Source organism: Opisthorchis viverrini (genome assembly GCF_000715545.1).
Source record: "Opisthorchis viverrini unplaced genomic scaffold opera_v5_537, whole genome shotgun sequence".
In the NCBI taxonomy this organism is placed as follows: domain Eukaryota; kingdom Metazoa; phylum Platyhelminthes; class Trematoda; order Opisthorchiida; family Opisthorchiidae; genus Opisthorchis; species Opisthorchis viverrini.
The window spans coordinates 33,139-50,644 of NW_008752201.1; the positions used below are offsets into that span (position 1 = coordinate 33,139).

Below are 17,506 nucleotides of genomic sequence, written 5' to 3' on the forward strand. Positions count from 1 at the left end.
TCCGTCTTAACAGTCGTCCTCGTCAGATGCGTATATGGAAGGTGCAAGTATCCAAGCTGCTCTACCCTTAGTGTCTTATTTTTCCTACGCATAATCAACCCACCCGATTGTTTGGGTAACATTGGTCAAACTCCAAAATCGTTGACTGAATCCGGGCGTGAAACTCGGAAATTACAGTAAGTTTGTGGAATGCAGCTTTTCAACCAGCCTTCTCAAAGATGTGGTGAAACCGGAATACTGAAGTGGTCAGCTTGTCCAGTGATAAAAATAATTGCGAAAGAACCGTTGCCAAGTGTTAACTTGCAACACAGGGACAGAGACTAGTTTTTCCTATCATCACAGAAGTGCTTTGAAAAAAGTTGCCCTAACAGGACTACCCGGTGAAACGAAATAAACCCACCCGTGGTCGCAGTTGCATACGGTAAAGAGCATGTGATTGGATATGCTTCCACAAGGGTGACGGTTGTAGTGGGAAACGGAATCGAGGGTAACCTGATGGTGTTCGCTGTCAGCGGTTCTGTTGAAGGCAGGATTAACATCAAGGACAAAGTTCTGTAGGCGATCACCGCATTTATTCTGTAGTCAGTTCAACTTGGTCATCTTATGTCGGTGGGTTTCTGTTCAGACTTTTTGAACTTACGAGGTAGGCCCACTGGTGAATTCTGATAGGGAAGTTTTTTGCTACTCTTTTAAAACCACCGCGGATATTCTACAAACCGGAGCGTCCTCGGAATCGGAGTCGTTTCTAGGGCAGTCTTTACGGTTGCGTGCTAATAGAGCATTGACTGCGTTAGAAACAAAATCCCAGTTTCAACCTAGGAAACGATCTTCGATAGTGAAAGGGGTAGGTCTTGCGTCGTGCTCTGACGTAAACTGCACCTGCTGCTACACTGAGGAAGATTTCGGACTCATGACTTTAACCATGGGTCCATCGAACGCTATTTTGTGTGTGCTCCTGTTGCAAACAGATGGCTTGCGAAGAAAATATGGCAGTTTATTTTTGAAATTAGAGATGAATTCAAATGGTTTGCATGGTGCTTAGTAAACTACGCCATCGAACTGACGCAGCGACGTTTGCTTGTGTGGTGGGCTTGGGAGGGAAATCGATGGACACCGAACTGCGCGGGCAAGTGATACTTCCCGGTTGCCCAAGCCGAGGAAAGGGGTTTGGTTGAGGTACCCCACCTTGAGCCTTTGACTCAAAAGTCTGACCCACATGGCAGCGGGCAGTAGGTTTTTTTTCGAGAACCCTGTCCGGAACCGATGACTCAATAGTCTGACCGGTTCGGCCGCAGGGGGTTGGCCTATCCCGAGGGTTCAGGAAATAAGGCATTACTGTCCCATTCCTGATGCGGCTGCGCACAGCAGATGCCTTTCGAACAGCAGCGGACTTTTTTTTTTCAAAAGTATTTCGACCGTATTGGATAATGCGATGGCGTTCACGGTCAACCGCTGAGCGATCGGAGTGTGCGGTTTTTGGGGCCGACCTTTTCTAACCCGTCCTTCCTCGGGGGAAGGCGGCATCACTGCTTCCATAAATATGGACATGCTGGTCGCCTGGGGGAAACACCTTACTGCCTTCACACTGCAAAGGACAGTGCGACTTTACTTCCAGACCACCTGGTAGCACGATTACTCATAGTACGGGATCTCACTGCTCTTTGTCTGGCTGCTCCCCTCTGGCCTGCCTGGCATGGTTGCACCTTGTGGAGCGAAGTTCCAGCCGGTGTAGCCCGCGGGATCATTGCAATACTCAAGCCCGACCACCACGTCAAGGTGGTCGAGAGTGAAATACGTACACGTTTTCCATTGCCTGGCGTGTTCAAAATGTGTGAAGCCATTGTGGTTCATTGGGTTTCTTGTTCTCCCGGATGGCACTTGTAAAGCTCGACCAGAGTAGTGGCTGTAGTGTTAGCGAGGGAAACCACTGCCTTTCACCACCACCCCGATGCGCATTACCCCAACCGCTGCAGTCCACGAGACTGCAAAATCTGGGCCTTGCGATCACTTGTCCGAAAACCACACACTGCATGGGCGCACGTCGCACACAGCTGCTGTTTTGAAGGGAGATCCATTCATCTGGAATCAGCTCATTCCGAGCTCAGTGCAAGATGCGATCAGTCACTGTAATTCGATCTAACGGTGGACAGTAAAAAATCGGGACTGTTTGCTAGCACAACAGGGGTTTGAGGCCTAGATTGTGGCATATGATAGTAAACGCATATAAACAACGATCGGCTTTGCTACGGTCCCTCAGTGGGTCACATAGGCTGCTGCAGCTTTCCGACTTTACGGACCTGGTACTTCCATCAGCCTGCACATACTCTGCTTCGGTTTTCTTAACGCAGTAGGAAGAACCTGAACGTGCAAATTCCAGTGGACAGTTTGGAAGCTGCTGTATGGTAGGCTAGGCACTAAGCACTCACACCGACGCGTGGAGACGAGATGGCTCAAGTGGTTAGAGCGCGAATTTACTGACTGAAAGGTCTGTAATACGAACCCGACCTCTACCGCTCGACTTCCCCTGTCTAGGCTTGGGCAACCTGGCAGTATCTTAGTCCTCGTGCTTCTTTCGGGTTGCGTGGCAGCTAGGCACCGGAAGGGTGTTGCAGCTGAACGACTTATTTATTTATTTTACACCGATGCATACTCGTAGCGTTCGTCCATGCGATTTTTCCATTCGGTATTCGGGCTACTGAGTTGGATTTGTCTTGTCTTGCTGGGTTTTGGTGTATGATTCCTTTTGGACTACAATTCTCGCTCACGCCATCTTAGTGGTAATCTTTGCAGGTTGAGAACAATTTTTTCCGGAGCAAGACTGACCGCTCGTTTTATGCTAAAAGGGGTGGACGGTGTACACTATTTTGACAATCAGCGCTCCAACTGAAGTCTCCTTGCAGAGTCCTTTTCGAAAGTGCATGACGCAAAAGCTAGGCTTTCTTCTAACAAAAAACGACAGAACTGCTGTTGTCCTCGTAGATGACGTCATAAGTATTAAGCTGTGAGCTTTGGCTTTGGGCAAGTTTTTTCATCACCTCTGAAGCTCATCAGTCATCGTCATAATCAGCTGTCAGCTTGTACAGTGGTTATTGCTGCCACAGTTTCGTTCACCGATGAGAGGTGTTAACTGTCAATTCCTTAGGCGAGGTTGTCGCGAATCAATGCGGAACCTAAGTGCATATGAACGATATGGGACAGCATCCGTGGTAGCTCGGTTGGTAGAGCACTTGCCAAGTAGGCAGAAGGTTGCTTGTTCGAGTCCCGTCCAACGACTGTGCGTTTGCATTGTATGTCGTTCGTTCAGCTGCATAGCTGCAATGCCACCCGAAGAAAGCACGAGGGCTAATATGCTGCAACTTTGCCCAAGCCTAGACAGGAGCAGTCGAGATGCACGGGTTTTGAACTGCGCAACTTCCAATCAGTGAGTTCTGGACGTAACCATTGAGTTACAACCTAATCGTGAGAGAATTTAACTGACAGGTAGTGCTTTTTTTTGCACAACGGAGTCCACCATCCTGGAATTTATAAAAAGTCCCCAATATTTCCCTTTTTACCCAGAATGATTCTGACAGAAGTCTGTTCCGGAAGGCGTGTCTCCTTAGGTTTGTCTCCATCGTGAGGACTCCTTCTAAACTGGAAATTCTATGCGAAATGTGCAGTTAAAGAATGTAAGATGAAATAAGCCCTCACTAAATTTAGCACGTCTATTATGGGTCAGGACAATTCACCATTTCCTCGTTTCCTGCCTCTCCCTCTTGTTTCATCAGATGGGTGGTCTACGATTTCCAGGTTACCATTTAATTCCTCACCTATTTGATTCGCTGCCTCCGTCAATTTCTCAATCGATGAGGGGCATTGAGATCCGACGTTGATGAATCTCCAATCCACTCGTTTTCAAATACTTATTGTGCGCCATCCTTACTCGTGTGATATCATTCAACACGCGGAGAAGAATTCATCACTTGACTAATTCAGCGTCAAATGGGGTTCTTTCACAGATACACGACCTTAGTAGAACACAACTGATACTATCGTATGATCGGCCTGCGTTATTACCCAAGTAGACGGAGGAATAACGTGTCATTGCCAACCGTGAATGGTAGTCGAGTGACCACATAGCGAGCAGTGTTCCTTAAGGAGCATACTGCGATATCCCACATACCAAACCAACTGAAACATGAAGTGGCCTTTGTGTAGCACATTCAGTTAAAGAATGTCATAAAGAGATTCAGCTGGGTTCATTTGGGTGTCCCGCGAAAACCAGATTGCTGTGTACATGATTGTACTTCGCGAAATTCGTACAATTTGGGTTCAAGTAGAGCATAAGTTTGGAGAGCTGCGCTTGCCTGATAAGCCCGAAGTAGGGTGACAAAAGTTGTAGGCTGTCGAAGAGTTTTCTGTGACCTCTGAGTAGTGTTCCTTCAAGAGAAGCGTAGCGAATTTCCAAAACATTCGCCTCCCAAAATTAACGTCTTGGTTGTTCAGATCATATAGACGAATCAACCATCAATTAACTCGCGAAATACACGCATCTGCATGGTAATCTTTTAAGCAAGGCCTTCTGACTGCGGAAACTGGAATTAGTGAATTATTTTGTATATTTCATTCTGGGGCTTGGGCTTCTATGTTTGACCCACAAGTCAGTGTGCGCCTGACAGACCAAGGGCGTAGGGAGTAAACCGTGGAAGTCGCACTTCTAATGGCACTGTGCATAGCAGGCGCCTTCTGAGCATCATCGGGCTATTGATTTTCAAGGATGTTTCGGTCTTATTGGAAAATGTTCTGGCAATCTTGGTCGGCTGTTGGGCACTCAGTGTACGCCTTTTAGAACCGACTCCCTAATCCGTCGTCCAGGCCAACATTCAACACACACAGACCACAACGCTGTTAGTTATAGATGGCGTGAGTCAGTTACTGATTGTCGCCCCTTCTGGAACACCTACGTGGATTCAGATCGCGCGCCTGTACGTGGCTGCTTCTCACTGTACTTCTCACAGGCGCACCTCAGTCAGCGCTTGTCTGATCTGGTTGCTTGCATTTGGGAAAAGGCGTCTGTCCCAGACAACTGGAGAAAGTCGGTTATATTGCCAATTTCCAGAAAAAGGGCTCGCAGCGTGTGTAGTAACCACACACCGTAACGAGACTGTTAGCATTATTGATGCTTCATCGCCTTACAGTGACTCGTGAAACACTGACTCGAGAACAGCATGATGGATTCCGGCCTGGTAAAGATTGTGTTAACCAAATCTTCACCCTTCCTCAGGTGCTAGAACAACGTCATACGCATGAGCGACCTACAATTCCTGGATTTCCAAGGCGCATTGACTCGGTTGAACCGTCTGTTCTTTTTGATACGCTTGCTCACCAAGGAATGCCCCGGGCTTCCTTGAACACATTAAGTTCTTTGTATTTCCAGACTTCTGAATGTGTGAGAGTATACCGCGAGCTCCCTAAGAGCTTCCGTACATAAAGCGGTGTTCGTCAGGGGATGCCCACTCTCTCCATTTCCATTTAATTTTGTGATCGATGAAATCATGAGACGAACGCTGGAAGGTCTCCAAAACCCGGGCGTTCAAATGTCCTGTGACATAAACCTTTTTGATCTGTAGTATGCAGACGACATCGTTCTCATGTTCGAAGGGGAGAAGGCGCAGGTGTTTTTGGATGAACTGACCAAAATCCTTTGGTGTGCACTTCGCACCTATAAAGTCTTAAGTATTTCCCGAGAAAGTATTACGTTATTCTCCTGGACATGAAGTCACTGAGCACGTCACTTACAATCCAGGGAGAGGCACTGAAAGTTGTGGAGCGTTTTGTGTATCTTGGAAATTGTATTAGTTCTGATTGTAGCTTGACAGATGAGGTAAATGCATGAATCTGCAAGGCTCGCGTTTGCTAATTTGAGACACGGATGGCAGCAGAGCGGTGTATCCCTGGTTCTCAAGGGACTTGTGTATCAAGTGCAGTGCAGACCGTTTTGTTGTGTGACTAAGACTTCGCCTGTTCGAGCGGCTGAACTGAGACGTCTTCAGGTATTCGACAATCGTTATTTCAGAACCATAGCTCGTGTGGGTTGGTGTCGATGAATCTGTAACGAGGCAATCAGAAAGCGAGTTTTCGGTTGTGCGACGGGGAATTCCATTGAAGAATGTGTCCAGCACCAGAAGCTGCGTAGGTTGGGGCGTGCATTGCGTATGCCGAGTCATCGTTTTCCATGCGCAACTCAGAGTGGCGGAACCGGAGAGGTGGCCAGCTCTCGACATGACAGAGGGGTATGAAGGAGATTGGGAAGCGTTTAGGTGCTGTCGGTGGGACTCGCCTACCACGATGGGAACCGCGTGATCCCCACTGCGGCTGGTTGGAAACGCTTCAAAATATGGGTGTCAACCGATGTCAATAGCGTTCTCGTCAGTTTCCATCCACATTGAGTGAATGAGTATCCGGAAGTTTAGGCACCTCAGAATGATTGTAGTAGGCTAGCATTAAGTCCCTTCCCGTCCACCTTTATTCTTCTCAATAAGGCTTTCAGATACATCATGGTTGTAAGACACTAAAACACCGCTGTTGAACAGTGATTTCATGCTGTCGATGATGATGATGATGACACCTTGCCCGAGAAGCTCTCGGACTCTCATGAGCGGGAAATTTACCACAACTTCTGTTGAAGTCTTTTCCGGACAAAAGGTCTTCTGATGTGGATTTTTACTAGATAATACTCTTAGCAAAATTGCAAGATGCGGGACATTCCGCCTGTGGAATGGCGCAACCAGCCAGATCTGTGCAGTGGATTTTGAGCATCATAGTAAAGTCGCTCGAACGTTGGACACGCATTCGTCCTAATTGAGAGCATGGTACAGCTCGATGAACTTCAGGGATCGAAGGGCATTGGCGTGAACCAAGGAGTTTCGTGGATCTAGAAAACGGAAGAGCTGGAGGAGGCGACAACCTCTTGGAATGTTCATAAACTATTACAGTTGATACTCGCACCGTTCTCAAAGAGGCCTTTAGTGAGGTGAACAATCACTGATAAAATCGGCTCGCTTATATCTGAAAAAAGAGACCAACTGGATCATTGGTCTGAACCCCTAACAACAATTCAGCTAAGTGTCTGCAGTTGCTCAACTAGATTCCCGATCCGCAACACAGCCCTGGACATTGAACTTGGAACCTCCGATGGCTTCAGTGATAAGCAGGTGCGTACACATCCAATCGCTCAACCAGACAACCAGGAAAGAGTCCGACGGCGGGATGTAATTTTCCTGTGTATCTAGAATATTCGCTATTTCACACATGTCAGGGACACTGTCTGACTAGAATGCAACAGAAACTGTGCGACTTTCAAGATTCTGTTTCAATTACATGCGTTCCGTAATTTGCGACCAACCCCTAAGAGAGGCACGTTGAGGTGAGGTTGTGCGTAGCTGAAATAGAACATTCCTTGGTGGGAATTTTATAAGGTCACAAAATGGTCAAGCGCCGACGTCAGTAACTCGTACATTGCTTAGGCGACTGCATTTCATCTGGGAAACCCTATTCTCGGCACTGCTATCAAGCGTCTCCCAATTTCTGGACGAACGCAACTAGTGAGTGCAACCTAGTGAGGTGATTTCGATCCGACAACCATGAGTCACTCAATATATGTATAGCTACTGTTTGGTGAACCGACTGGAGTAAGTTGGTTCTTGATACTGTACTACCGCTCGTGATACCTCGATGGTCGAGGCGTGAAGTTATTGACTGGAGGGTCCGCGGTTCGAACCCAGCCCCATAACATAACTCCATTCTATCCCTCAACATAGGTTCAGGAGAAATGAGTGGAGTTCACACCAAACCACGATGTAGTTGTCATATGGTGATGTTGTAATTTTTGTGGCGACGTTCTTCAGCTAATTCAAACATTTTCGAAGATTAGACACTCGGTCTCCATTTTGTGATGAACGTACCAGATAGAGTGGAACTCGGTGTAGCAGCGGCGTCATCGCAAAAGGTCGCTTATCAAAAACCGAAATAAACAATATAGCTTCAAATCTCAGTGGGGACACTTTTCATGTGCGTTGCAGCTTGTCTGATTTTTTTGCAATTAATGTATTTTGTTCTGTTCGACGTGTTTCCTCGCCATGTTCCCCGCTCTAGACAGTTACTATCGCTTTACGTGATCGTTTTTGGATTAAGCCTATTAACTTCTTTTTTTGCCGAAGGCTCGTCATCGTCGCCTGTGGTTAAAGTCTATTATTATGCTTTCCATTTTGTCCACTCTCGATATTATCCTAGGGGAGAGCGAGTTTTTATCCCGAATCCTCGGACCATCTACGGTGGTGAACTGATGGCACAGGCGTTAGTGGCAGCGTCAAAAACCGCTCCTGAAGGTTTCAAAGCGCATAGTTTACATTGTTACTTTCACAGCCAGTGTGAGTTTCATCCGTCTGTTTTCTTATGTCACGCTATCCATATTTTCTAGGTGTATCCTATAATTCTCGACTTCGTCCTGTCTTATTGCGGATACCAACAACTCAAACTATTTAGGCTACTTTCACTTGCTAAGTTCTCGTACTGTTACCTGCCCTGAGAGGGACAACGCACTGGATCTACGACTGACCAATTAGATCAAATAATAGGGCAACGAGAATTCAGCACATGAAGTTGAGCCCAACTGTGCAGTAACCGACCGACACTGTGTCGCGCATAGCGTTGAAAAGCGACCCTCAGGCGCCAATGCTGAGGCTTTTCCAATTGAGCCACTGTGCATGATGACCTTTCTTGTTTTTTCCCCGTTGTCATAGATTGTAAGTTTGACTTGTGGAGTTCTCGTTGCATATTGGAGCACAAATAGCTGACCCCGCTTGTAGGGTTTACCACATTGTATTCTCTACGTGTATTCAACATGTGTGACCTAATTGGGCGAGATTCACACATGGATCGGAGGCTGTTGACTTTCGATGCATGGTTGTGTTTAAATCGCTGGAAGAATTTATGAAAACTTCAATCAGGAAAACTGGTTCCCCTATCTTGTTTCTCTCTTCATGTTATACATTTTGTCAGGAGATTGCAACAAGCTGCTAAAATGCTGCTTTTTCAAGGTCGCGAAGTTGTCGTTGACGCGTTGAAACCATAGTTTGGGTGGGTTAAAACCGCGAAAAGGATAAACAACCACAGTCCTGCCCGTATTTACCATGATTCTTAAGACAACTCGTCGTCGACCGAAGGAGAAGTTCCGTTGCTTAGGAAATTACCAAGGTTTAGCGATTTTCGGATGTATATTAAACATTCGTATATCACTATACGGGTACACAACGGTACCACTTGAGTGCTCGCTAACATTTTGTCGTATTCCAAGACTGCGGGAAATTTCTTGAGTAAAATCATAAGAATCAGCCATGTGACAAGAAAGGTTACGTTTAGCTCAGTCCAGGTAATCAGCTATAAATCACGTACCAAGCTACGTTAGTTTCAAGTTTTGCAGTTTTCATCTATCGAAAAAATGAGGGTACAGCGAGGGAGTCGCGGGGTACTCGAGACGGTGGTGTAATCGGTTAATTATCGTTGACTCGTTTTAGTTTACTGATGAATTGGGGATTCTGCAGTCTCGCATTGAAGGCAATATCTTTGCTGCAGGAACCCAATTGTGTTGATGAGCTTTTTCTCAGTTTCTTTGCCCATTGGTGAGTTGGTTTCCGAGGTCCCTATTCTTATGGGCGACAGCGGCCCACTCGACTGAGTTTACTGGTCTGTTCGGTGACTTACGAGTACGTCTTCTAAGCCGTGTAACTTCCGTGTGTGTACATTGGCATAGAGTACCTATATGGGGGACAAAAGTTTGACCGCCAGACATTGTTAAGGTCACTAGCGATCGACTGAGTCGACTGAGTCAGGAAAAATAACCATCACTGTAAGTTTCAGAGTGTCGGTGTTCGAGCACTTATTTCGCTCAATCATGGTGAAATCCAGCTTGCTGTTCGCGAATATGTATTCTTGATAGTGAGTCAACGGGCTCAAGATAATGCTACGGATCCACTTGGATGCGTCGGTAAGATGTTTTCCGACCCTTGTTGCACATCCTAATTGCTGTCAGAACGTCCCTTGCCACCATATTCTGGCAATTGTCTGAATATTGATAGTTTGGGTGCATTAATTGGTAGTTGATCAGGAGAGATCATCGCAGCTCATTAATGATATCTCCTCGGATGGTGACGCAACATCCGAAATTCGATTGCGTATCTGGGCAAACAGATCAACGACCACCTGATCAGCTACCAACCAGTCTTCTGTTTTCGTTCTAACTGGTATATAGATCACACCACCGTTGGAAATCGTGCTGTGCAATACATCTAAACCAGGTACGTTGTCGCACTGAAGGAACTATGTCTGCTGGAACTCTTGCTAATGCAGAGCTGGTACCAACGTTCCATCCGGGTTACTGGGTTCCTCCATATTTTACATTGAATGACAGCGAAACCGTTCTACATGATCGACTCATTGCTGTAAACCACGTGTGAGTTAAAATTAACCAAGGGATCTTGGTTTGAACTTGAGAGGAGCATGTTCAGCCCACTGACGAGCGTTTTTGAGCGGACTTGAACGTTGAATAGCGGATTATTATCAGGCGGTCTTTCCGAAGACCACTCCCACGATTGTATAAGCACAAGTTGCGGCCAATAATGTGAATAAATAGAGCTGGACTGTGTGTGTGTGTGATCCAAAACTTGAGTTCGGCCAAAATGGCCGTGCTTAGACTGGTCTCCTGACGTCACATTTCATAATTGCTTCCTCAATTAACCAGCAACATTCTGGCATAATAGACCACGAACTGGATTTCCAGACGGCGTCTACCCACATTTCGCTGTTACCTGTTTGGGTTACTGTGTAGCAGACAGACGGCTGTCCTAAATCAGGTTTACGGCAATCAATGCCGCGTCCCTGGACTGGTCACAAGGCAAACCCAACAGTACCGAGAGTAATGATTTAGCGGTCGATCGAATCAGCATCAAGCTAAATCCACGATATTAAGCGTTTGGTATCTGTTTGTCGGTCGCGGTTCATTTTATCCGTGGTCTTTTTACGGGACGCGAAAACAAGCTAAAATGATGATTAGGAAGGCTAGTTAACCATGACGGAGAAAATGTTGAATCGGGAGTTACCGGAAATTCATCGGTTTGAATAAATACCACGGCAAATTTCTAAACAGCTTTCGAATACTAAAGTTCCCCCCTCCACACTCATAATGACTCATTTTGTTGAACTTATTAATATTTGCCCAGCTTTATCTTCTTCGCCGGGGGGGGGGGTTCTTTCTGCGTCTTTATGGGTAGGTTACTGGAATTCCGGGACTCAATATTAGTTTATTGCTGTCGATTGCTATATAACAGAAGTAAGAGGTGGTTAACCCGTAGGTGATGGGAATATGAACATTTGGTGGATCTACTCCATATCTTAATCCTACGCAGGACATTTCGTTGTGAGTTGCGTCGAAAGGTGCTTGCAACTGGAAGCGCATGAGGCCGCAGCATAATCCCAATACTGTAGGCGGGCAGACTGATCCGTGTTCTGAAACACCTCTGTTCGATCGCGTTCTCTGCAGTGACATGAAAATCCCGGCAAATTTACTAGATCCATATTTTCGTTCATTTCTTCAGTCATACTTTCGAGCGAACCAACATGTGTATACATGCAGTACCGTACAGTACAGATAAACCAATGTAGACATCTTCGACTTACCGTGTATGTACATGCTGCAGTCTCCCTCGGTGGTTTCATTGACCAACGTTGTGTTGTTAGGGTTCTCCCTCGAGGTTTAGCCGATGTGCCATGAAAACATGCTTACATGCTTGTTCTATCTCGTATCGTTTGTGGTTTTCACTGGCATCTGCCAAAAGATGAGTTCTGTTTTCACACACGTGAAGCACAAACCCATTTCAGGTTTGTCCTCCTGCTTTCTGTTTGCAGCCAGCGTCAAGCATCCAAATGAGTACAGAGTGAGGAGATTTCGTGACAGCCGATCATTTAGTCACCGCCTTGTTGAGGCATTTCCGCTCACGGAAGAGATCAATGGCGACGATTCCCGACCGTTTTTCCGTATGGATTGCTCGTTCAAGTCACCGGAGGAGGACCCCGCCTGTTTCGTGCCTCCAATGCCTAATGTACCGACAGCTGAAGAGGTTGTTGACACGCAGACATTTATTTCAAGACTGAACTTGTGAGTTTTGTGCACAGCACTTGTATTTAGATTGCTTGATTATTTTCTTACCTGCATCTGCAAAAGACTCGTTTTTGACCACCTAACCGGAACCTTTAAAGTGAGTGTGAGTGTATGGTCTTGTGTTGTGGAGATGAGGAAAATTTAACGTACAGCTTTTGAAACAAGTTTATAAAGATTTGCTATTACCCAGAGGTCCAATGAACTTCTGACTGAAAGATATGTGACGCCTCGGTCACTTTGCTTCCCTCACCGGAGGTGGGCCGTGCGGCAATAAAGTGCCGGTGTCCGTCGATAATGCTGTTGAAGCCGGTCAGTGCTTTCGCCTATCTAGGAGCAGAATTCGGCCCAATCCTGACGGTTTCAGCTTCTGAGAGGTGCCGTTTCGTTAGTTATCTTCACAGACAGCCGTCGGTCAAAGTCAATTAAGAGGATACTAGCGAAAGAAAAAAATGTCCTCAAGCGCAGAGTTGCAGATAGCTTATAAGCTATCGGATACGAATGCAAAGATTGCAGTTACAGAGTTCTTCCGAAAGTCCACATTCTCACTCGTACTCCTGAGCTTTCCTGTTTAACGTGAATCAGTGGACACTGTCAAACCTCTCAGTGATTTCGAAATCAGGTGCAGAGGTTGGTGTTTTAGACAGCTTGTATTATTCGAACCTCCCATCAGTTGCATGCGCCCATGCATCAACACAAATGTCACCTACCAGGAAAGATTGTCCATACCGACAGACAGCAGTCTGGGGTCCCACGGGTAATCCATACCATGCGCGAACCAGTTTTCTGCGCATCTACAATATCCATTTGTTTATATACGTGGACGTATATGTATGTTGAATGTTTCCACACTGAGTTTTATAATCTTAATCCATGTGCAGTCCGTAAGTAGGTCAACATTCCCTCAGCGAAAAGACTTCACTCTTGTGTATTTCTTCTGACTGGGAAGTGCCATTGTCGCAATTGGGGTGAAAAGTTATGATCTGCAGAGAAAAGCGAATGAGATGCACGGTGCATCGATATATCTTCGGTGCTGTTAGGACGGACCCCGCGCGATGACCACTGGGTGTGGGAGAGCGTAGCTTGTGGATTAGCTTATCAACAGGTCCCCCGGCGTTTCGGAGAGACTCAGACAAGGCAACATTCCCTGTAAGGCAAACTAATAATGAAACAGTTAATGTAACCAAATCAGGCTTAAATGTTGAACTTTTCGATCGGCGATAGGAACCAAAATGTTTAGCCAAGTAACAGCCTAGAGATATACCAGGCCGGTGATAGACCGTGGCCGCACCTGAATATTAACTGGGAAAACAGTGGTATTGTGATAATCCACGTTACAAATCCATAGGGAACACAGCTGTCTAACCAGCCGTTTGTAACCGGTGTGCCGCTACACAAAACTGGGACTGGCAAACCCGAGCACACGCATGTTGCATAGTTCCATCTGAACAACGGTTTCAGGGAGTGGTTTTGGCAATATATCATCTTCTGTCAGGACGATACGTCAGGTTTTATTCGTCTAAACTTGTAAAGTAGCTGGTACTCAAGTGGATCTTCGAGGGACTCAAAAATTCATCAGTGTTAGCCGATTTGAGTTTTAACCAATGACCATCCCACTCAGTATACTCAAATCCATGTAACGTATTTGTAAAAGTACTTGTCTGCTGGAATTTCATCACAATCACTGCTGGATACAATTGTGTTCTGAATTCGGAGGTCCTCTGTTGATCAGACTACTCAATCGGCACTTGGTTTTTATGACTTGATGAATGGCGAAGGGATTTTATCCAGAATTGTGACTGTAACTGTGTGTCGCAAAACGTATCGGGTCTCAAACCTCATATCCCCGGTTATATCGGCTCATTAGGATTTAATATCGCGGAACTCGAATCCCTTACAAGTAGCTATATGCCGACGAACGCAACCAGTTCCTTGGTTTTGTAACTACAGTTGTCCGGCGCGTGACATCTAAGAGAATCTGATTTGTGACGTACGTAGGAAGATGCTGGGATTTATACAATATTTCCCAGCTAACCTGAACAGTTCATAATTTTACAAATATACTTCTTGGTTGAACACTACAGAAAATGCTTTTCAAGATTTCGTGCTCCTCACAAAAAACCGGAACAAATAGAGGTGATGGGGCCACCATCCAAGTCATTCAACTTCTACTCCTATTGTGACACGTCAACATTTATTATCAACACCCGAAGCTCACTTTATCCCAGAAGCTAAATATTTAGAAGTACTGGTCAACTTGTGAGCTAGAGATGACACCCTCTTGGTCCAACACCCGAAGGCTTTAAAATCCCTGTTCACAATAGGGATGACTACGTAAAAGGTGCTAGTATAAATCCAAGGGAATTGGATCGGTGGTTCGGTACGCAAAGGCCTATCAGAAGCTATTAGTCTTTTAAATATGATGCCTTAACGATAGCTGTATAATGTCTTTTACACCAAAGCTCTGGCCTCATTCGTCAACTCCTTTAAGCTTCAGTGGGGTATTGCACACAACCCAGAGAAGCGGTTGCTCATGGATGTTTTCTGGTACTGTCTGAGGCGTACCTTTGGTGTTTCACAAAGTGGAACCACTATTTGTAACTTTGGGTATTTTACTAACGCTTGCTTTTTTCTCCCGATTTCGTTACTCGGGTGTTCTGATACCTCTTTCTTGCATTCTCTAAACCAGGAATGAACTTCCGGAGGTTTCCAAAATTAGAATTCATCATTATCATGAATTCACCAAACTGTCACCAATGGAGATCAGACTTTGCGAACCAGAGTACATTTTCGGTCTGAAATCTAACAAAGTTGGTCGTCTACATGCCTGGATTCGACTGAAGGAACCTCCAAGTAAGGATTCTCGTTGGAATGTCTGTTGTGATTTCCAGTTTGTTCGAACGTGTTTTAATTAACTCGTTCAAATGTGAGGTGGTTCAAATGCCTGTGATTTAGCCAGCTAATGTTGTTGAAGAATCAATAGCCACCCGATGCTTAAAAAACAAAAACTATTCTGCAGTGCATCAACTTGCGATAACCTGGATCATCGTCTGACTTCACCATTTTACGTTGATAGGGATGTGTGTGCCTTATAACGGACACTAAAACAATCGACATGCATCCGTTTTCTCAACACCGGAGTGTATAACAAACGATGAAACCAGCTGAAGTGTTGTACACCCATGGGAACAACGGGACTCGTTGGATCCTGCGGAGAATTCTCTCAAAGTGCATTCTGTGTTTCTGACTTTGTATCTGAAGCGCTTCACCCAGAGTCTTCTGCCTCACTGTGGATTATTTTTCAAAGTTATGGGCTTTGTTTTTATGGTCACTTATTTTCCTAAGCGGTTGAACGCACACGTTAGTTGCATTTTTGCTGTTCCTTTGGGCCGACTTCATTTCATCTTTACTGACTGCATCTTTTTCGCATTCCCTGCTGTTTTCTTTAGGACCATACTTGTGATGTGTAGCCCAAGCAAGCTCTCCTAAATTTGACAACACTTCCTAGAAGTAATAGGCTACTTATCAAAAGACCGCCACACGAGATCCGTCAGATAATTAGCGCTCGAAACCAGGTGTTTAGGTAACAGAACCTGTGTAGGTGAACAGAGCTCACTGAAATGAAACAATATTGTGACGCCACCTGCTTTCACTAGCCACTCGCTTCCGAGTGATATGGTATTTGCTAGGGTTACTAATTCACCTACGGTGTTCCCCGCCGTAGGTGGGGTGGCGAGGTGCGCCATCCCTCGATTCGAAATTTTTATTACTTTCTTCATATGAAAGAGGAATAGCTGTAAATAAATTCTAGTATTCCTTCTGCATTGATTAGGTTGGGTCTCAGAATGTGGAAGGAAGATTGTGAGACACTTCGTTACTTGTTTGTTTGTTTATTTCCTCCTTTAGCGGAGCGAGATTGCTCAAGTGGTTAGAGCGCGAATGTACTGACCGGAAAGTTCGTGGTTCGAACCCGACCTCTGCCTCGCGACTTCCTCTGTCTAGGCGTGGGCAACCTGGCACTATCCCATCCCTCATGCTTCGGGTAGCATGGCAGCTAGGCACCGGAAGGGTATTACAGCTGAGCGATTTTTTCCCTCCTTTAGCCTCCATTGCCTCCAATACTGCAGCATTATTACGTTCTGCACCTACTAGAAATTCAGAATGATCCATGTTTCTTTTTTTACGCTTCTAGCCATCCCACTGGAACCATATCGAGATGCCACACTCACATATTTTTCGGACTGTGTGCTAATCTGGGGCGCGATCACTGAGCCACACCCAGTGAGCTATCTGGTCACGTTGAATCAAAGCATCTGGTTTCATAACCCCTCAGTTTGTCCTCAAGCAGATCACTGGGTGCTATTCCAGACACGGGCTAATTATGTGGGTGAGTTGTAGTTGCGTGAAAACTAGCTTTTTCTCATCGTGAAGATCCCAGGGCCAATAGAGGGAATGAGTAACGATCACTTGATGATGTGCTGCCAACCTTTTGGCTTTCTGCATGCTAGACGGTATAATTTTTATGCAGTTAACTTCTCCTTCAGTTTTTAACACAGTGTTCCGCCTTTGTAACGACCACATGTCACTGGAAGAGATTTCGGTGTAGTCCGCCAGTTTTGAAAGCGGACCAGATCAATTTCCATGATAATTTCATTTTATTTAGCTTTCTTAAAGGTGCGTCCGACGGAGCGCCTGTCTGTTTGTGGGCAGTCCTTATGCAGATTTATATCCTTGATGTGTTGTCTATTCGCTATGTCTTCTGCACGTACCTAGAAGCTCTAATTTGCCAGGTCCGTTCGACATGAACAGCTCCATAGTGTGAATATCTCCGCCAATCGAATGAGTGTTTGCCGCTTTTTTCCATTGCAATCTTTTTGGAAACTTCTTTCCGTCGAATACTGAACGTTAGGTTCAGTTGAACTTTTTCTTTCCGGGCGAGCGGGCTGACATGCTAAGCGATTTCTTTCCATTGTTAAATTCATTCCGTGTCCTCAATTCAAACAAAGCCAAAGCAGATTTTGGACTGTTGCTGTCCATCCCTCAGTATCATTTTGGAAGCAATTACCGAGCACATAAATGGATTGTTCCTGGCTTCGGCAACAGCCTAACAATGCCCTAGTTATTGATTTCAATTCAATTTGCAGGAGTTTCACTTCCGTACCCTCGCTGCGAATACATACGAACAACAATGCCAGTTTCGCCGACTACCGTTCAGTAGTTTTAAAGTAGCTTCTAGATTACACGGCTCAAGAACATGACAATAGATTGTTTCATCGTAACTGGAGAAGGTGCTATGGCAATATATATATATATATA

At 45.5% G+C, this 17,506-nt stretch overlaps 3 protein-coding genes across 3 annotated transcripts in view; 1 reads left to right on the top strand and 2 right to left on the bottom strand.

Annotated features, from left to right (window-relative positions):
- T265_15487 (hypothetical protein) overlaps positions 1 to 17,506 on the top strand; it is a gene marked incomplete at both ends in the record, with an annotated part of 36,598 nt that overhangs the window by 17,408 nt on the left and 1,684 nt on the right. Inside the window, 4 exons of the mRNA XM_009178345.1 lie at positions 8,272 to 8,408; positions 11,914 to 12,190; positions 14,880 to 15,043; positions 16,383 to 16,577. Coding sequence (XP_009176609.1) covers positions 8,272 to 8,408; positions 11,914 to 12,190; positions 14,880 to 15,043; positions 16,383 to 16,577 — 773 coding nt within the window. The remainder of the gene's footprint in view (positions 1 to 8,271; positions 8,409 to 11,913; positions 12,191 to 14,879; positions 15,044 to 16,382; positions 16,578 to 17,506) is intronic.
- On the bottom strand, positions 11,434 to 11,634 carry T265_11638 (hypothetical protein; the record flags this gene model as incomplete). The annotated part of the gene is made up of 1 exon (XM_009178346.1): positions 11,434 to 11,634. One exon carries the CDS (start codon positions 11,632 to 11,634, stop codon positions 11,434 to 11,436), a length of 201 nt encoding a protein of 66 aa, XP_009176610.1.
- Positions 13,084 to 17,506, bottom strand: part of T265_11639 (hypothetical protein) — a gene marked incomplete at both ends in the record, with an annotated part of 30,213 nt that continues 25,790 nt past the window's right edge. The window contains one exon of the mRNA XM_009178347.1: positions 13,084 to 13,337. Within this exon, the coding sequence (XP_009176611.1) occupies positions 13,084 to 13,337 (254 nt within the window). The remainder of the gene's footprint in view (positions 13,338 to 17,506) is intronic.